We start from the raw sequence: 22,188 nt of genomic DNA on the forward strand, positions 1-22,188 counted from the left end.
TGGAAGCTAAGAAAAAAAAGCTCATCAGCTGGCCATAAAGTGTGCGGGGTTGGGGGGAGGAAGAGAGAGAGAGAGAGGATGGGAAGGGAAAGGTACAGACCTGAGAGCAAATTCTCTGCTGGCATAACTCAATTGAAGTCAGAATTATGCTAGCAGAGAATTTATTCAATAGATTTAAACATGTAAATTACCTTCCTTTAACCTCTTTAATAAGAATGTCTACTTGATCCACTGAGGTTCTGTGCAGTCCTTGCACAAGAAAGAACAGAACAATGTTTTTCTTTATGTCTGAGGCTTTTTTCTGCTTCCTTTCTTACTTAAATAAATAGTAACTATAATTTGTATTTGGCTGTTCATACTGAGGGACCAAGTGCTGATTGTCATTTCTGGAAGATAAGAAAAGTTCTCCTCTTGGATGATGTAAAACAAACAGGTAGACTCCACTGACCCAGCACTGCCAAAGTCACAAAAAAAAGAAGCTCAAGAGTGATTATAATCTGAGCCCTGAGAAATGAGAAAGTTGGTGTTCATGCTAGCATAGAGGGAGCCTTGGGACCTCAAGGTTACAGAGGTGCAATGAAAAACTGTTTACATATTTTATGGAAACACTGTCTTTTGCTTCAGTTGATTCTTTCTTGTTGTTCTTACAATAATAGTCATCCTTATCCCCAGATCAGAATCCAGACTTCACATATTCCACAAAAAATGTATGGTCTTACATTGTTTAACTGTACCAACTAATACAATAACCAGCACCACACCTAGGTTTGCAGAAATAGATAGACATACTCCTATGGAGGTTAAACAAATCCATCTTCTAATTACAATACAACAGTTTTATATTATAAAATAAATTGAAAGTATATTCAGAATTTAGAAGCATCCATTTTTTCAAAGCATGCCAATAAGATTCACTTTTTGAGTGTACTTAAAATCTTGTTTCTTTGTGCTAAAGATTATCAGTAAGTATTGTGACAAAGTTCCTCCTCTACCTTGGTGGGTCCTCCGCTTATTGGCGGATTTGCTCGCTTCACAGATTCACCCTGTGGGTCAGGAAACAGTCCAGAGACCTTCCCCTCTGGTAGAAGCTATAGTCCAGGTCAATTCCCCCTGTGTTTGATCAGGAGTTGGGAGGTATGGGGGGAACCCAGGCCCGCCCTCTACTCCAGGTTCCAGCCCAGGGCCCTGTGGACTGCAGCTGTTTAGAGTGTCTGCTGGTACAGTTGAACGACACCTACAACTCCCTGGGCTACTTCCCCATGGCATCCTCCCAACACCTTCTTTGTCCTCACCACCAGACCTTCCTCCTGATGTCTGATAACGCTTGTACTTCTCAGTCCTCCAGCAGTAAGCCTACTCACTCTCAGCTTCTTGCACACCTCTTGCTCCCATTTCCTCTCACGCACTTCCTCTCCTCTGGCTCCCCCTGGCTTGACTGGAATGAGCCCTTTTATAGCATCAGAGGGGCCTTAATTAGAGTCAGGTGCTTAACTGCCTCACATTAGCGGGTTAATTGGAGTCAGGTGGTCTATTAGCCTGGAGCAGCCCCTGCTCTGGTCACTCAGGGATCAGAAAACTACTTATCCAGTGGCCAGTATATCTCCCTTCTGCTACTCTGCTGTTCCCAACTGGTCTGGGTCTATCACAGTATGCTATATTCTTCCCTGCACACACTTAAAAAAAAAAAAAACTTTGAAAAATATTTTTACAGCAACCAGTATGTTTAGAAATCAACATTACATAATTTTTGCGTCTCCCTGAACTATTTCACAAAGCCAATACTTCTAACACCACCTGTTACTTCTGGTTTAAATTCTGAAGATGAAAAATGTCCGCATATTTCTAGACTTTGTAGCAGAATTCTAAACTAATGCCCCAATCCATCAATTCTCACACAGGCCAAACTCCAGGATCTGGCTCCATAGTTGTTAAAAATGTCCCCATTTCTGTTATCTAATTCTGTACTATTTTCACTTTAGGGGATTCTTCGAAGCAATACAAAAATATCCAAACTGGAAACCTTCCTTTAGGACACATTTAATAAGTGTCATTTCTTATGGGGCCTGTCATTCTCACAGCCACTGATTGATTCCAATTACCATAATTGCACTTCTGCATTATAATTAGTCCTGTTCAATGGCATATGCTCTATATGTCAAACTTCTGCATGAATTCCAGGTCATTCAGAAAGCTTTGGAGAATCCATCTGGGATCTTTGAATATTACCCACTCAATTTTTGTTCCTTCAAGTAATCAAGACAATGGATACATCATAGGATAAACAATGCATGGTAGGAAGAGAACTAAATATTCATATTGTACCAATACTATGCAAAGCACACCAAAAAAAGTTTAAAAAAATCAGTTGTGGACATGGCACACGTAAGCATATAGATGATAAAATAAGATGAGACTGGATGACAGGGGATGGATCACTTGATAATTGCCCTGTTCTGTTCATTCCCTCTGAAGTATCTGACACTGCCCACTGTCAAGACAGGATACTGGGCTAGATGGGCCAGTCAGACCCAGTATGGTCATTCTTACATTCTTAAAACAAGAATTTAGTTGAGTCATAATTCTATTAAAGAAAAAAACATTTTAAGTAGAAATGTATTGATTTCCCAATTAAAATGAAATGATCCTTGCAATAATATTTGATTATTGATTGATACAGAAGCTTCAGAATGGCAGCAAAAATAATAAAACTCTCACAGCACCTTCCAATACAATTTGTAACTATTCTCAATTTTCTTTATGTGCAAAATCTAAGGGTGTTTTATTTTTACTGCATACTGTAAATTTAAAAAAATGCTATTTTTAAATTGTCACATTGGAGTTATTTTCTCTCAACATAGAAATTTTTAGCTTTGAGGTTAAACATTTCAACGTTTGGGGAATTCTGTTTTCTATAAATTTGCCTGGAGAGAGAATCAAAATCAAATTCCGCAATTTTACCTTCACAGTTCTACATATCTACAGCCCTGCCACTCTCTTACTGCTAAAGCCCTACGTTTTGCCACTTCTCCTTCCTTTCACACACACTTTGTATCCTTCTTCCATAACCACTTCTGTGCCTTCTCATATAGATTTCCCAAATACAGCTGGAATGATCTCCTGGGTATCATACGCCATACTACCTCCATCCTTGGCTCCAAATACTTCCTCAAACTCCACCTCTTTCAAATGCCTTGTCAATGGAAACCCATACTCCCATGCCAAACTAACAACAATAAATAAATCTTTATTAAAAAAAACATATGGAAATCAAGAAACCTGATGGCCTTATACAGTATACATCTTAAAGCTGAATGAACTATTCATAATTTGTCTGAAGATTTTATTTTAAAAAATATCAGAGTATATCATGGTATGTAACATTGTAATTCATTAATTTAATTTATTAAACAATTTAAAGCAATCTATTTTCATTTTAAAGATTGTGACTAGTTCATTCAGAGCATTCAATACTCTGTAGATTCAACATCTTACCTGAGCTGAGTTGTAACTGGTCAGCTAAGTCACAAAGTATTGATTCTCTTGCAAGAACGCTGGTACTAATACTTCCATGTGCACATTCTGTGAAAATGTGCATTAGTATATATTGTTAACCCAAGAAAGCAAATGCAAAAGTGGTGCAAGTATATACCAAGCCAATTCATTTAAAAATTGGAGCAAGTAGTCATACTTTTTTTGTAGTACTAGCCCACCTTTAGTAAGGTGTTCTCTCTCCCATTTTGTGTCTTATCTATTCCAAATAATAATTTCCTTAGAGTAGGGACAATGTCTTTTCATTATGAAGTGCAATGAACATCTGGTGCTGTATTAGTAAATACTGTTGATAATGCAGTTCTTTTAGCAAGTTAAAGAAGAAAGGCTCCAGTTTGTATGTTAAAGTGATATGTTTTTGAACTTGCATTCTTTAATTACTTTGCTTTTCTAATTTTAAATGTTTAAATATATATAATATACTATATTTGTATTGGACAATTGGCATGACATCTCACTGAAGTCTTTCAGGCATCCAGTCTTATGGAATACCTCAGCAGATAGAACAGATATGCTACATCAACAATGATTTTAAAAAAAAAAATCTGTCCTCCTTATATGTCCCTCAAAACTCCTTCTTAAAAAATGGTATTAAGGGACTTATATATATATATATATTTCCTATTCGCGTTCAAATTTAGATTAAGAGAAACTACGTTAGTCAATTCATTTATAAGTGAATGAATCAGATTGCACTGTGAAATCTAAAGGTAACTAATAAGCCCATTTACTATAAAGCCAGGCCTAATAAAAAGGAAATTATTTATTCAATTCAAACACTATTCATTTGGCCTGGTACTATTTGATGAGCTAATTTTAGTTACAAGAAAACTCATTACACCAGCCACAAGTCTGATTTGCTTTATTCAAAGCCTTGTTTAGAAAACTATCCTCAGAATAGGACAATAGCTGAGCTGCCTGAAATGGACATCAAAATCTGCATTGACTTGCATCCCATTCAAAATCAGTTACTTCAGCAGAATAGAAGAGTGAAAAAAATCAGTGCACAATTTTGCTCTATGGATGTAGACACATGCAAAAATGAACTTTTTTTCCTTCTAAAGAACCAGTTTCTTAAACTACATAGTTCATGTTCCAAGATGTACATTCTAAAAGCACAGTTGCCTTTAATAACAAAAAAACGGTTACTAACCTGCTCTGTAATTGTTCTTTGAGATGTGGGTGTAGATGAATATTCCACTCAAGTTTGTTCATGCCAAGTGCACTGCTGTCGGAGGATTTTCCCTCCATAGCAGTACTAGTCAGGGCAATGCACACACCCTACCCCTCTCACGGTTCCTCAAGAGGCTATATAAGGGCAGTGGCACCCTGACCCCACCCTCAGTTGCTTCACCCCAGAGCAGGTGGTTTAAAATTCCAATGGAGAAGGAATGGAGGGAAGACCGTGGAACACAAGTCTTTTTGTCAGCACCAAGGCTATTGATTGTAGCAACCCTAGCCCTGAATCTGTAGACGTTGAGGAGCCTGAACAGCAAGCAGTACCAATACTATGTTCTCCTCTTGAATTAGTGGGGAGGCAGAAGAAGTCCATCACTGCCACGTAGGCTTGCAGGGTCATTGGTATGGAAAGAAGTAGCACCACACTATGTATAGGTACTGGAAATGACAGCTGTCTCCCAAACAGTACCAGAGTCAACAGTACAGCATTGGAATTTTCTTGCCTTGATACCAGGGAGATGCAAGTTAACGGCACAGCTCTACCCGGGCTGCCTGACTCTTGTGAACATTGTGTGACTGTTTTTGATGAAGAGGACAAATCTCTTGTTGTCTTTGAGCATCCCTGATTCATTTTATGGGTCCTATTCCGAGATACTCGAGATGATGTGGATCAACCCGCTTCCCTTTTTCAAGGAAGAATCAGAGCCCAGGAGTCCATCCACTGTCAGCAACAAAGTGGAAGATGGTTGAGGGCAGCCAGTCCCACTGGCTGAAGAAGGTTCCTGTGCTGATGAACGCCTCATAGCCTGTTCCAACAGGTGCTGCATCAGGCAAAGGTCTCTTGAAATCTTCATTCTCTTTTTGAAGGTACAGCAGATATTACACTTTCCCTCAAGGCAGTGTTTCCCAAACTTGGGATGCCGCTTGTGTAGGGAAAGCCCCTGGTGGGCCGGGCTGGTTTGTTTACCTACCGCGTCCGCCGGTTCGGCCGATCGCAGCTCCCACTGGCCGTGGTTTGCTGCTCCAGGCCAATGGGAGCTGCTGGAAGCGGCACGGGCCGAGGGACATACTGGCTGCCGCTTCCAACAGTTCCCATTGGCCTGTAGCAGCGAACCGTGGCCAGTGGGAGCTGCGATCGGCCGAACCTGCGGATGCGGCAGGTAAACAAACCAGCCCGGCCCACCAGGGGCTTTCCCTACTCAAGCGGCATCCCAAGTTTGGGAAACACTGCCTTAAGGTGATCTTTGTCGACACATAGCAAGCAGCGAGCGTAGGAGTCACTGTTGGGGATCAAGACCCCACGCACAGGCAACATTTGAAACCTGGAGAATGGTGCAAACCATCCAGTGCTGTGCACCACAAATTAGTATAAAAAATAACTAAGAACTACAGTAAACTACAGATACTAACTATTTATAGGGTAAGACTCAATGGCACTAGTGTGTTGCAAAGAAAAACTGTAGAAGGCTCACACATGGGGAGTTCTGACTAAGCCCACTGGCAATAAGATGAACAAAGGGGGGTTGGGGTGGTGCCAACCTCATAAAGCCTCAGGAGGGGCCACAAGGGGGTTTGAGGCATGTCATACCAACAGGTATTGCTGCAGGAAAGAAGTCTCCAACTCCAGCATACATGGCACAAATACACTGAGTAGAATACACATAGAAGAACCATGGAGTTTGCTAGGACCTCTAAAGCTTTTCTTCATCATCCTTTTTAAAAGGTATTGGCCAGTTCATCAGATTAGAGAAAAAAGTGTGTCCTTGAAATAACATACAAGCAACATTATTCCAAGGTTATAGGTAAACAAATTACAGGTTTCAGGGACCAGTGCTGTACATTGTTTCATACGTTTAATTTTGCTCTCAAATACACAATCACAACTCTTAATGATGCCAATGCACATTGTGCCTGTGTATCTGGGGGCAGAACTGAGCCCACTGAATAACAACAAAGGAAACCACTAAAGAACAGCATCTAATTATATATAATTGGAATCAGGCAAATTTCCTCTCCCTGCACCAGAAAGGGCCATTGCACCCTAACGGGAATTCATTGGAGTAGACAGCTTTAATCGGTCAGGAGCTCTATAGTAATCTCGCCAGGGGTCTATAATAGTCCCCTCACTGAAAACTCTACTGAATCAACACACCCTACTGCTGCCATGCCCAGGCCCATTCCAAAATTACCACTGTCCAATTTTGCATTGGTCAAGTGTGATCACTCCTGGTAGCAGGGAGGTTGTGGGGGGTCAGCCAACAAAATCACCCTCCTAACCGGTTTTTCCACCATCAGGGATCCCCCCCTAGGCACTGCACCAGCAGAACTAAGATAATAGGTGGCTTGGAAATATAGATTAGATAGATGTTGGCACAGAAAGTATCAGAGGCACAAACAAATCTCAGGATTTCAAATTCTCTATTCTAGTACACAGACAACTACACCATGTCTCTCTCTGTCAATTGGATTTGAATTCAAGAGTCCCAGTGAGCAGTGAATAGTGGAAACAGCAAACTCAGTGGAAGACAGTCTTAGAATACATCATAACTGTCATACCTACATATTATGTAAGAGTGGTCGTGGCCTGCCTATGGCTTGAAGCAGTGAATTCCACACTTCCCTCCACAACCCTGGTGTAGTATCCTTCACAAAGCCTATTTGTTCAGGTTATACAGGGGGGCGGGGAGGGGGGTGAATTTTACCCCAAAATACAAAGCCAAAATTGTGCTAATGAATCCTGCTGTTTACAAGCAATGATAACTGGTATGAAAATATATTAGCTTCTTCTGCTAAAATGGACACTTTCAGATTTGATTAAGAATTTTCTTTTCACTTTGTTTCCTTATTGCTTTCACTAGTTATTCCTTTTCTACTGTCCACCTATTTTAATTACACTCATCTACAAATTGTTTAACACAAAGGGAACAAATATGTTTAAAGAACTTCTATGAATGGAATATTAAAAAGCTAAATAATAAAATGTTGAAACAATCCTTTTTTTTTTGCAGCAACAAGGTCAACATGCATTACAACATTCTCACAGAACCTGAGCTGTGCAAGGTATTTTCCAGGAGCAGCATCTAACTCCAGGTGTGACTGAATGGGTATCTTGGGAGAGATTTTTTCCCTAGGTCTGTAGGTTAGGCTGCAAAGAGGGCTTGTTTTGTTATTTTATCCCTTTGTATGTAATTTTCCTTTTCTACATTTTATCACCCTGAGGAATTTATTTGTATTCATATATTATACATATTTTATACCATCTTTCCGATAATGTAGCCTAAGGCCTAAAGAAAACTACATTCTGTGTGACTTAAAAAAAAAAAAAAAAGTCCCACTGTAGCGGAGTAGCTTACAATGCCATATATGTCTAAATCTATGCACTGCTCTTAAAAATATAACAGTAAGTGAGAGATTAACTTTTTTCCTTTCCAAACACCACACTGAATTTCTGTTATATCCAAATGTTATTTTGAAAGGTAATATTCCCCACTTAAAGAACTTTCCTTTTTTTTAATTTTTAAAATGAGATCAAAGATTTGAGAGACAAAAACAGTTTAAAATTATAGAGGTGGTTCCAGGCAATGCTATGATAAAGTTATATATAACACTTTTAGGTATTCATAACAAAACCAGGAAAATTTTCTCCAGGCTAAAGTTGCATTATACTGTAATCTCTTAACTTCAGTGAAGTCTGTTTGACTGAGGGTTAGTCTCCCCAGGGAAGCAGTGAAAGTCCTATCACTTATCTAATTTAAAAGTTCTAATTCTGAACAAAGCATTCAGAATACACTATTGGGGACAACTCTGTATTGGCAGGGGGACAGATAGGATGATCTTTTTTGTTTCTGAGCCCAATCCTGCAAGTGTTACTTATCTGAGTAGTCCCACTGAAGTGTTGTGTTGATAAGCGGGTCTCTTGGGCCACACCAGGGATAAGATGTTAATAAAACCCTTGTTCACTGTTATAACATTAAACAGTTAAGTGTGGTCCAGAGTTGTGTGTCAAGCTATCGCTGGCTTATTCCCATTGGAACAAGCCTGATTAAATATCTTTTTAGCCTTTTACTAAAGTCACAGAAAATAGAAAACAGTTAAAGCATTAAGTAAGACTTTCATTTTAATTATATCCGTTATTCCTTTTTTCTTTAGCTGTATAGTCTTGCACAGGAAAAACCTCTCTTTGATAACCTTTTAGATGGAGCTAAAATAGTATTAACTGTTTTTTGTTGTTGAAAGGAGAAAAGATTAATTTAGATAGTCGAACTATTGTTCAAGGTCAATTCTGTTTCCTTCAATGGGAAAAAAAAAGACACAAACAAAAGGGGAGAGAAAAGAATAGCAAAGATAGAAAATGCTGTGACGTTGTGCAGTCTATATGGTTTTATAAAAACATGATAATAAGTGAATATAATGTAACTGGGATAGTTTTAGAAAAATATGGTAAAAAGTGAATATAACGTAACTGGGATATGCTTCATGCAAAAGGCCTCTTGTAAGGTATCATTACAAAGCTTATAATCTACTGAGTGTGATCATCCGATTTGTATAAATGTACCACTCTTGTATCTAAAACTAGAAATATAAAATAGAACTCTGAGGGCCTATTGTAATTCTGTAAAGTGTGGGCCATTAATGATGGTTTGGAATCTTGATGACTCCCATTGTCTGCAGAGTCTTCCTATATATGTGTGTGTGATGACAAGTGAGTAATGAAGTCTTGCAGTGACATGTGATCATGTCACCTGAACTGGAATCCATCTTTAACCTGGTGCTTTTCCAGTGAGGGGGGGGTGGAAACCCAGAGGGACAAAGGGTTCCCGCCTTATGCAAAAGATATATAAAGGGGTGGAAGAGAAAAAAGGGGAGAGAGAAGCCATCATGAGGAATCCCCTAGCTATCACCTGAGCTGGAACAAGAGCTGTACCAAGGAAAATAATTGTGCCCAGGCCAGGAAGGTGTCCAGTCTGAGAAAAAACTTACTGAAGCATCTCTGAGGGTGAGATTATATGTATTCAGTTTGATTAGGCATAGATTTGCGCATTTTATTTTATTTTGCTTGGTGACTTACTTTGTTCTGTCTGTTACTACTTGGAACCACTTAAATCCTATTTTCTGTATTTAATAAAACCACTTTTTATTTAGTAATTTATTCAGAGTATGTATTAATACCTGGGGGAGCAAACAGCTGTGCATATCTCTCTATCAGTGTTATAGAGGGCAAACAATTTATGAGTTTGCCCTGCATAAGCTTTATGCAGGGTAAAACGGATTTATTTGGGTTAAGACCCCATTGGGAGTTGGGCATCTGAGTGCTAAAGACAAGCACACTTCTGTGAGCTGTTTTCAGGTAAACTTGCAGCTTTGGGGCAAGTGATTCAGCCCCTGGGTCCATGTTGGAGCAGACAGGAGTGTCTGGCTCAGCAAGACAGGGTGCTGGAGTCCTGAGCTGGCAGGGAAAACAGGAGCAGAGGTAGTCTTGGCACATCAGGTGGCAGCTCCCAAGAGAGTTTCTGTGATCCAACCCATCACAAATGTAATTTCTATCTCTACTGCTGACTCTCACTTGCCATCTCACTTCTGGAGAAACAGACCAGTACAGTCTGATCAGCCACTCCAAGACTTAATAAAAGGCTGACAGGCGCTGGCAGAAGTAAAGGCTTTGCTTACTTGCCTTTCTGGACTGGTCACAGAGCCACAGCAGCACTGCAAAGGTGGGGTTGTCTCTGCTGGCTATGCCAGACTCTTAGTAGACAGAGGCAGAAAGAGCAAGGTAGGAAGGAAGATGGGGAAGAGCACAGTGACACATGAGGGAGAGGCTGACAGCAAGAACTTCAGGCTCACATCTCAGGTTTTGTTCAGTATTTAGCTGAAGCTGCTGATGTCATCCGATTTCCTCTTGATGGCCTGGTCCGATTAACTGACTTTCAGCCTCAAGAAAACAAAACAGTTCATGGTGGCTCTTAGGAGAAGGTGGGGTTAGCAGACATGATAGTGAAGCTCACTCCTTGCAGTCCACCCATCCCACTATTCTTGTCAGTGCTCCGCACATAAAGGAATATCCAACCTCATCCCATTAAAATCAACCACACCACATTTCAGTGATTTTAAACAATAAGCTTTCCCTCTCTTTTCTGGGATCTTTCAGCTTGTGGTTATGCCAACCTCTGATTGTACCTGGAGTTCTTTTTACATAAGTGATCCAGTTAGTAACTGAATACTTGTCTGCAACTCTTGCTTACTTTTCTAAACACTTGTGAAACAAGCTGAGCTGGACTTTTGTTACCTTGGACAACTTAAAGCCCAGACCTCTGCACAACAGAATTCAACAGTACAACTTGAATAAGAAAGGATTAGTCAAGAAATATAGATTTTTCAGGATCAGGCTTAGATTCAGCCATTCTTTCCAGAATATTCATATATATTTTTAAGTTACAGTAGAATTCCTGTAACAGATTATCATCTCTCAAGACCTGCAAAATGCTAGGGCCTCTAATGAAATAATAAAAGTAGTTGCTTCACATACATGTCAGCTGCTTTTCAAAGGTGAGGACACTCATCACCTAGCAAGACCATGCTCTCTGCATTAGCAAAAGGGACTCTTTTTGCAGGAAGGGAGTCAAAAGTAGTTATGCTTCTGTATTTATTATTGAAATAAAACTGCAAATGAGTGATTTAACATTTAGATGTAGCAGCTGCATGCACACACCAGTTAGTTTGCATCAAAAATTTCATAAGGGCTTTTTAGCATGCTGTGCTACTTTCTATGAAATGATCTATGGAATAAAGGCTCCTTAAAATATATTGACATAATAAAGCCTAATGATTCTAATGTAGCCATTGTGATCTTTTGTATTAATCAGCCATGGACTAAGTATTTAGGTATGCCCTGTCACAACACACTGAAGCCAGACGGTATCATATCAGTAATCCGTGGGATGACTAACATGGAGATTTTCTTTTTAATCTATACCTTTAAAACAATTATACTCTTCCTGTATATGTTGTGGTGGCTAATCTAGACAGACAAAGAAGATATTCTTTGGTTATCTATCTTGTTGGCTATTAACCACCTGTAACTGTTTCCTGCATATTGTAGTTACCTTGGAGCATAATGAGGGTTGGCCTATTGTGACACACCCCAAAGCACCTTGGACAGAGTCTCAGATGTAAAGATCATAAAATATTTAACAAAGCCTTTACAACCTCAAAAGATGCTGCAGGAATTACATTGAAAATGGAGTTCCATATACATTTATAGTAATCTTTACACAATTCTGATTTTAATAAAGATTTAAAGCCAAATGGAAATAGCAAACACACCAACAAATCATTCAAGACAGTTTAATAACTTTAACATGACAAAAAAAAATAATCAAGAAAATACTGTTTTAGGGCAGCCACTCCACCTCTATCAGCAAGTGATCCAGAGTCCAAGAAATATTATGCATAACACAATGAAAGCCTTAGATCTGAATTCCCTTCCTTTCATTAAAGATTTAAGCTTAGCATAATTCAAGTTTTGCTTTATATATGTATTAATACACTGTACTAAGTCTCCATCAAGGGTATAAAACACACAAGCCATGGCACCAGAATTATTACTTTATTTCCAGTCTCTTGGCTGTTCTCATGAGTAGATATACAGGTAGAGCTGAATTACATAGGTTTCATACAAGAAGGCTGAATGCTATTTTCCAATGGTGCAGTGAATTAGACATGATCTCATATTAACTCATCCTCTATGTACCTCAGCTATGGGGAATGGGTTCTTTCTACCTTAACAGAAGATGCAAAAAAAGTCATTGGACTAGATGCTGATGTAAATGCATAAGGAAGTAAAAAATGTCCTTAAGAAGGCTTCTGAGGCCTTAGATCCAGGCACATAGGAATAAGCGATGTTATTCACCGGCTTACTCCTTATCAGAGCAAGTGGGATGGAGGGGAGCAGGGAATGGACAAAATCTTGGCTACATCCCCACTATCTGCCTATAGTATCCAAGCCAGCATGAGCAGTCGTAATTTATGGCTAGTAATAAAGGCCAGTGGGTAACTAGCTTCTGGGAGCAAGAGGAATTTGACTCAGTGGTGTGTTTCTCTGAGTCACAATATTTCCTGGGACTACCCCTAGAGTGGTGCAATTTATGCACCACTACTGCATGCTCAGGGCTGTACCTAAAGTCAGATTCTAGACCTTAAATTATATTTATTTGATTAAATATTGCAAGAAAAATTATTAGACATTTGTTTATTCCAAATGTTATTGATATGGAGTTATGGGGAATTCATCAACAATGATCCCTGAGATCATGTTTGAAGAGCCAAATCCTAGCATTATACTGCATGCATCACACGGGTGTATGTTGAAATCTAGCAGTATTGAAAAGAGATAAGTTGTACATTGTTCTCTTTACACATTCTTTTCCTATAGTTTGACATATTAGACAATATAAAAATTAAGACTTGGTATGGTTTATTGATTCTGGAAATCTGAACTTTGTCTGCTTGTCAGAAGAACAAGTAGTTGCACAAAGAATAAAAATGGAATTTTGACTAAAACCAAAATACACCCCAAAATGATGTGTTAAACATTAAGTCCCACTGCCATCTTGTGGCAAACACTATAACTCTTCTTTCTGAACTTAAAAGCAAAAACACCTTTGAATGGTTTGGTATAAACTCCTTGCACCAAAATTACAATGGACAGATCATTTCTATTTTGCTACTTTGTTGTGGTAACAGTAAAATAAGGTTTATGAAAATCACAATAAGCACCTATCTGCATCTTTAGGCACCAAAACACGTTTAAAATTTGGCAGTGCTTTGTATATGAGAAGTGCTCAGTGCCCAAGAGTTTTGGTTAACAACCAGGAATACTATCCTATCTCTCTCAGACATTACTGACATGCCCATAGTACCTAGTTACTAGATATATAGCTGTTACTAAGCTACAGAAGAAATAATGTAGGGGATTTTTTTTTTCCATTTTAGGTTCAGATAAACAGCAAATAGACAACAGATCTTTTAGACTTCATCCAATAGTTTGTATCTATATATGTAAGTATTTAAACACACCCATGGTATGTGAATATTAAAATAAATCACAAATATAGAAGATTACATGCTATTACCGTTGGAGTGGTGTTAATGATTTTTTCCTACCACACCAGTTTTTTCCCCCAGTCGACAAAATGCTAGGTATATTTCAAACTCAAAAGGCAGCATGACCCCTTCCTCAAAAGTTTTCTGTGAGATTTATAAACAAGCACATTTATTTCTTCAACATAATTACTTACACACACAACCCTTCCAAAATTAGAAAGAATTGCTGTTTTTAGAAGACCACACACACACGCACAGAAATCTACCTGCCATCATGGATAGGATGACTATCTGTAAAGTTTGTAAGGTTTTTGTTTATACCAGAATATTCACAAATCTATAGAAGTGTACACAAGAATGCTTTTCTTTTCTCATTATAACTAAATTATATTATTCAATAAATATATTAGTTTGGAGTGATATAGTTTAAGAGTCTTTTCAGGATGTTTGCATATAACACTAATTCTGTTATGTGAAGACAAATTACTCCTTAATAGTGACCTTAAAAAAAAAAAAAAAACAGTCATTGTCTTATAGGTGCAAATCTTTAATGCACAATATGATTAAGGCAAAAAAGAAAAGTACTTGCATATAAAAAAGGGAAAATATTCATGTATTTCTACTTTAATACAAATTTCTTCAGATCATAGTGAATCTTTAAAATGTTGACCCATTAAATTGTGAATGAAATAGAACAAAATATTAAAATAATATTAATGTTCTGCCAAATACATTTTATATCTACAATCTACTCTGTTTTATGCTCTCAGTAAGATAATTGTTTTTCAAAATTTCTATCATATTTATTTAATTTTGTTTAGTAGGAGGATTTCAGATTCATTTGTATATATTACAATAATATGTGCTATAAAATATACAGTAATTAATTATCAATGTTCTTTTGGCAAGCAAAGGGATATAAAGCCCACTGGCATCTATAGGAAGGCTCCCATTGACATCAGTGGATCAGGCCCTAATGGGTTAAATTAAGAACAACTCAAAACTTAAGGATAGACTGATGTCAATATTGGTCTAAATTAGGGTTGTCAAGCGATTAAAAAAAATAATCAGGATTAAACACATGATTAATCGCACTGTTAAACAATAATAGAATACCATTTATTTGAATATTTTGGGATGTTTTCTACATTTTCAAATATATTTATTTCAATTACAACACAGAATACAAAGTGTACAGTGCTCAGTTTATATTTATTTTTGATTACAAGTATTTGCACTGTAGAAAAACAAAAGAATAGTATTTTTCAATTCACCTAATACAAGTACTGTAGTGCAATCTGTTTATCATGAAAGCGGAATTTACAAATGTACTGTTGTAATTGAAATCAATATATTTGAAAATTTAGAAAAACATCCAAAATATTTAATACATTTCAATTGGTATTCTATTGTTTAACAGTGCAGTTAAAACTGCGATTAATGGCAAATAATTTTTTTAAGTTAATCCCGTGAGTTAACTGCGATTAATCAACAGCCCCAGTCTAAATATTTTATTGGCTTCTATTATACGGAAGTTGTCTCCAGATTTAGAAATGAGCCTCATCCTGTACTCACCAAATCAATTTCAGCTCTGTATGTATGTATGTATGTATGTATGTATGTATGTATCATATCCTGGAGTCCCAAGGTGATTAATGGAGATACTGAACTATTGGCGATTTTAGGTGAGAAGTCAGAGAATCATGGAGATACCTAGTGAAAAATGGTACCACATCTACTGGGCAATTACTATCTAGAAACTCTAACTTTTAACCCTAGTAAAATATTGGAACAAAAATGCATGCAATTATTAAACATGTAGGAACATAATTACTAAGTATTGTGTTTATAAGCATAATTCCACACAAACAAGATCTCATTTTTGGTAAACTGCAGGGTTTAGGCTTAATGGACAAATAAAACACGGTAGTCAGAGACTTGCAATGTACCTAGACTTCAACAAAACATTTTAACATTTTGATACACTGTATATTTGAAAGATTGGATTTGAAAACCCATGAACAAAAATATTGTTAGGAATGATACACTAATGTTCAATGTATTAATTTGGGGGGAAATGGAGGAGAAGGTTGGTCAGTGAATGCTGCAAGGATCATTATTGAGCCCAGTTTTGTTTAACTTAATTAATTATATTAATTAAACTCTCAGATACTAAATTGAAAAGTGTTGCAACCACCAGTAGGACACACTAAGGGCATAGGAATCATACAATTATTAAACAATGGAAAAATTCTGCAGAATATATTACAAAGTTAGAAATATGTTCAAGAAATAGGTGTCTGATCCTGTGAGATATTGAGCACCTGCAACTCCTACAGGAGACAGAAGCATCTCCCAGGAACAAAACCAAAATGAGATTCACTTTGGAAACATATAAACAAATACATGTGATAAAAACAGTCTGAAACAAATAATTAATGTGAGGAAGATATTTGGAAAGTAGAAATGCTAAAAGAGACTGGGGTGATAAAGGATGTGAACTTGGAGTATGATGCAACAATATAAAAAGTAATTGCGATTTTTGGAATGCACATATAGAGGCATCATTGAACAAGAAAAGCATCTCTCCCCTATGGCCTGGAAGAATGCACCTAGAACCTGTATCCCTTTTTGAGCACCTCAGTGGCAGAAAGATGTCAACAAACTGAAGAGAATTGTAAGAGGAGAAACAAAAATTATTAAGGATGTGAAAGTATTAACTCATTAACTGGCATTTTGCTGGCGGAAGAGAAAGAAGTTTCCCCACTGCAGTACTGCCTAAAGGCCTCAATCAGATTGGGCCCAATTGTGCTAGGCACTGTGTAAACACAACAACAAATGACAATCCCTGTCCCAAATTGCTCACAGTCTAAAAGACAAAAAAAGTAAAAGATGGATGGAACAAAAATCGGGGACAAAGCAACAAATATAATAGGATGTGTGACCCCTAGCCAGTCCCTAGTAGTGATCACAGCTTGTCACCTCTCTGGCTGTTATCAGGTTGTAGTTTTCATATGTATTACAAGACCAGAGAGAAGGTTACAGTAGTTAAGGCATGAGATGATCGGAGCTTGGACAAGAGTTTTGGCAACATGGGGAGACAGTGGAAGTTGAATCTTGGAATTACTTGGAGTATTACACAGGAAGAAGTGACAAGATTTCAATATGGTCTGGATGCATGGGTCAAAGGAGAAGGCCAAGCCAAAGATGACAGGTCTGAGGCACAGGGAGAATGGTGTTGTTCACCATTACAGGGAAAAGCACAGGGGAGCAGAGGGATGTAGGGGGAAAGATCAGGAGCTTGGTTTTGGCCATGTTAAGTTATATTTTATAACAGTGTGTCCAATGCAGAGCAGTTTTCTGAAGTGACAACCAAAATAACCTACGATCCAAGCTGATTTCTTTACGGATAATTTGCCCAAAATAAAAAAATGTCAGGTCTCCGATTTTTGCAGCTCACATATTGCAGATGCCTGGCTATAGCTTCTATTGAAGAAAACATATTTAGTTTCAGAAACAGCACTTGTGAAAGAGAGAAGATGAGTTTGTTTTCATTTGAAGAAAATGGTTCATTTCCAATGCCGATCTTAGCTTTTATTTTTAATTGTTTTAATGGACAGCTGTCTCATCCACGGACTATCAGGTCGGGGGCAATTCATAGTATAGATTCAGATAATGCTGGACATTTCAGTAGTCTGTTTGATCGATACTACGAATTTTGAAGTGTCCACAGTCCTCAATAGGATTTTTATATTTTCTCAGAGTTATTATTTGCTTGACATATGCTAAGAGCCCAGATCTCTTTTTCTCCCTGTTCTCACTGATGACATATGCATTTTGCAAAGATTATTTATGGAGGTCTTAATTTTATACACTCCACTAATGCAAGTAAATCTGAATAATGTATCACAAGGCATTTGAGTAGTGATTATAGTTTGTAGTTAGAGAAGTTTGTTTGAATTTTGTAGCAATAATATTTCAAAATCTATGTTTCTATAATTGTGTTAAAATATTATGAACACAATTTCAGTAATGATAATATTCACATACATCGTTTTTATTGTGTAATGTTCAGGTTCTAAAGAGGAACAAAACATTCATAGTACATTTATTCTGCTGTTGATGAGAAATCTCCAAGTGGTCCAGCAATTAAAAAGAAGACCTTAAAGAGGATACTATAACTTTAACAGCTGTCACTGGGCACATTGCTTGAGGCTATGTTATTGTAGGCTCAGTCATTCTATAAAACTCTCTTTCAGCTCCAATAAACCTATCAAGATTACTTCAACTTTTAGCAAGGGAACCCAGAACAGACCCAACATTTAAAAAGTAAAGCAGTTAAAGTGGAATGTCAGAAATTTGAAGGGCACACCCTTATTTCTGAATTAAATATTGGATCTGAATGAGCCAATCAGCCATACTTTTCTGACAAAGAAAAAAGGTATTGTTTGATATTCCTATTAACCACATACTGCTCCTTTAAATGTTCTGGTGCACCCCCCCCCACCCCAAATTCCAACCACTGCTATGTTCATATAGTATACTTGTCATAACTCTTTACAGTGAGTCAGCCTGCTGAAAATAAACTTTATGGGTTCCATTCTAAAGCATGGGCCCAAATACCGAGTGGAAAAAAGTTTACCCTCTGTCCTAGTGTAAACCAGAAAGAGGAGGAAGTGGGGACATACTTGCAAAGTATATTGCAAGAAAAATATGTGCTTTGACACATCTAATAGAATGAATAATCTGTCTGTAGCTAGAGGATCCCTCCACATAGGAGCTTTTCTCGACTTTGGACACAGCAGGAGGGGAGTGGTGGCTGCCACTTCCATACCAGATCTCTTTTTAAAGGCTTTTCCAGTGGGAATGTCACACACTTGACAATTATCACTTGGAATGCCATACTGCAAGCCCAAATGAATTTTAATTGGAGACCCACAGTGCCCTCTTTCAAGCCCTGGTGGAACCCCCTCCAGCCTGAAAAGCAGGACTGTCAGACTGAGAGGAATTTAAAAATAAACCCAGTCGTCAAGTAGCAATTAAAAAGCCGTGGTGAAATGTAGCAAAGGAACCATTGAAGGGGAAAAAAAATCAGGCTTACACCCAAATCAATCTTTGGGGAACTGAGTTTCTTAAAGAGGCAGACAGGCAGAAGTCTGGATCTGCTAGAAAGGAGGGGAGTAAGTCACCCAAACCAGCTGGGAAATAGTCAAGGGAATCACATCAAACAAACACACACAGAGGCAGCAGTTGACGCTGTGACGAAGCCAACTTTTAATCACACCCTTCTGGCTCTTTCAAATGGGCTGTGTCTGTAGCCCAGGCTCACAGACGTTTCTCACACAGGCCCGCTGGGGAACTGGGCTGATCTCACACTAACAATTCTCCACTGTTCCCAGGCCACCTCCGCGCGAGCGGCGCTCCGGACTCAGCGCCGCGCTTCTCCCGGGGAGGCGGGGAGCGCGGCGCGCAGACAGGGGACTCGTGGGGGACGGGGAAGGAGAACCGACCCTCTAGGGCAGCCGGGGGCCCTATAACGCCTCTGCCCCTGCGGCTGTAGGAGCGGAAGGCTCAAAGTTTCCAGCCCCGGACGGAGGAGAGGAGCGGACATTTCTGCCAGCTTGGCCGCTGCCCTCTCCCCTCAGCTTCCATCGCCATGGAGACCACAGGGCAGGGCCCCACTTCTATAGCCCTCCGGGGCCCAATGCAGAGGCGGGCCCCGGGCAGGCTCTGGGGGGGGGGGGTGACCCTTGATGCAGCCGAGGCGCACCGCCAAGCAACTTGTCACGAGCCTATTGAACCCTCCCCCGCCGGTTCCCGGCAGCGTGACTGCACCGCTGCTCCCCCGGGACAGAGCTCGGGTTAATGGGATATTCAATATCCTGCCGTGTGCATTGCGCGCTCTGCACTTCCCGCGCCTAAAAGCCCCTAATGCGCTCTGGACTTCCGCTGGCTGCTGCCACAGGGGCTTTCATGCTGGAGCCGATCGATGGGGCTTCTCCGGTGTCCGGGAGTCTTGCAGCAGCAGCCGCCAGGCAGGAGGGGGCCGGTGTAGAGGGCCGGGTTTTGCCTCTCAGCTGCTCCCTCCCCCTCCACTTTCGGCTATCACTGTCTCCAGTCCTGACCCCCTCCCCCGCCTCCGCGCACACCCGACCCCCCTGCCGACCCCCATGTGGTTGAGGGAACAAGTTGTGGGGTCCGTCCAGCCCAGCTCGGGCAGCGGGGCCAAGGGTGGTTACTGAGCATGCGCACAGCGCTCAGGCCGGCTCAACAACAGCTGGGAGCACACGCTGATGGGGAGCGGGCTGTGACCCTGCCCGTCCCGGGACGAGCTGACCTGGGGCGGCCCGCAGCAGGAAGGCTGGAGAGGGGGGAGAGGGCGCAGAGAAGGCTGCTCGCCCGAGCCTGGGAGCTGGGGAGGGTTGGAGTCAGCCCATGATTTATGCAAGAGCCCAAAGAGAAACTTTGTGAGGCTTCCCTGCTCCGGCTGCCCCGCTCTGGGGTGTGACCCTTCCTCGGCCTGACAGCAGCACGGGACGGGCAGAAACAGCTACCATTTACCACCTGGTCCCCTTAACCGGAGGTGCGCGGAGCTCCGAGGAGACAGGATCTGTGCCCCCCTGCCTCCCGCAACCATCCCCCGGGGGCTGCAGGCGTCTAACGCAAGGCTGGCGACGACCTGGGGTAGAGGGGGTGTGCCCATGTCCCCAGCGGCTGATCCTACCTTTCCGATTTGGTGAATTTCCTAAATGCCTGTCTGAGGTCGTGGAAAGACCTGTAGGTTTGGGGTTCCGCGGAGATGCCCTGTGCCCGGGTGGTGCGGGGTCCAATATGGGTGGTAGGTACTGGCAGCACTGATTGGCATTTGTGCAGTTTTCTTTTCAGTTCCTGGATCTCCTCTTCCTTCTCTGACAATCGCTTCTCCAACTCTTTAATTCTCTCTTCCTTCAGCTGCAAAATCTTGGCAAAGTCCCCTTCCAGCTCGCTCATTTTCCAACCTTTGCTAACTTTGTTAGCCTGCAGCAACAGCAGCAGCAGAGAAGGCGAGCGCTGAGTGAATGAAGCTTCTAAATAAGTGAGCAGGGAGATCTGCTGCCACTAATGGGTGGTGAACAGCTTTCTTCGATCCACTTACTGCTGAATGGGCTGTAAACGGAGGCAGAGAAATCTGAAATCAGTGGAGAGGAGATGCTGAGTGCTAATCTGAACCCTCTGCTGGGAATAGGTGATTATCTTTCATTGAGAAACCAATTAGAGCTGTTCTTCCTCCCTTGATATCCGCCAGATTCACTCTAGGAGAGAGAGGGAGAAAGCACAAACAGTACACTGAGCTCCTAAACTGCGTTTGATCAGAACCGCAGCTCTCCCTCCATCATACAATAATCACTGTCCGACACTAAGTGGTACAAAAGAAGTGGGTGGGGGGCTTTGTGCCACTCTGCAAGACTTGATCCTTGAAATAGCAACAATTACCATGTGATCTAGAGGGTGACGCAGCTCCCTGTAACTGGATCCTAAGACTTTGGATTAAAAAAAAAGAGCACTTCATAAATATTAAAGCGTCTTCAGCTAATAACCTACATGAATCCATTCTCTCTCTCTCTCTCCCAACCCCTCACCCTCTCATCTCTTGCCACTGCTCATCTGGGTTGCATGACAAGGCGTCTGTGGTCCAGTTTGTTGTATAAGAGTGTGGATAAGATAACTTGTAATTAGATTTCGACACAAGAATCAGGACTTTTCGAACAATAAAGCTTCAATATTATTTTTACTAAATCGTTAAGTGGGGCTACGTCAATACTGTTTTATGTTCGTGAACTGAAAGGTGACTGAAACTCTGAGTAGCTGTTGATGGCAAAGGACACCTAACAATCTATGGGCTTGGTTGTGTTGTCTGTCGTTTGAGTCTTGAAGTACATAGAAGCTTAGAGTGCAGAATTATTCTTCTGTTTTAAATCTGATGACCCTCTAGACCCTCCACCACTCATACTCTACCAATTTATATGAGGAGCATTGATATGGCACCATTTCCACTGTACTTTAAAAAACGCATTTGTTTGATAGTAGATACTAGTTATCTCCTGGAAAAGAGGACATATGGGGCATCAGAATTACTATTCTGAATCTTCAAAAAACACCTTACAAAATCCAATTGCTGGTTGCTTAAAGCAGCTTAGTTTTACATTATCATAACCCCACTAATGTAACTATATGGAAGGAATGTAGTTTTAAAACCAAGCACCTTATGCACCCATGACACTAAATAAATTGTAGCAACTTTTATTCTAAAAAATGCCTCTGTTGATACTACAGTTTACTATTAGCACAGCCTCTTATCAAATTACACTTTTGCATCCTATC

The 22,188-nt window shown here is 40.1% G+C and overlaps 1 protein-coding gene across 1 annotated transcript in view; it reads right to left on the reverse strand.

Annotated features, from left to right (window-relative positions):
- The window catches only part of PRKG1 (protein kinase cGMP-dependent 1), a 925,158-nt gene extending 903,813 nt beyond the window's left edge, over positions 1-21,345 (reverse strand). The window contains exon 1 of the mRNA XM_054034323.1: positions 20,552-21,345. Coding sequence (XP_053890298.1) covers positions 20,552-20,817 — 266 coding nt within the window. The 5' untranslated portion in view covers positions 20,818-21,345. The remainder of the gene's footprint in view (positions 1-20,551) is intronic.
- Positions 21,346-22,188: the final 843 nt, after the last annotated feature.

Source organism: Malaclemys terrapin, chromosome 7 (assembly GCF_027887155.1).
Source record: "Malaclemys terrapin pileata isolate rMalTer1 chromosome 7, rMalTer1.hap1, whole genome shotgun sequence".
NCBI lineage: Eukaryota > Metazoa > Chordata > Testudines > Emydidae > Malaclemys > Malaclemys terrapin.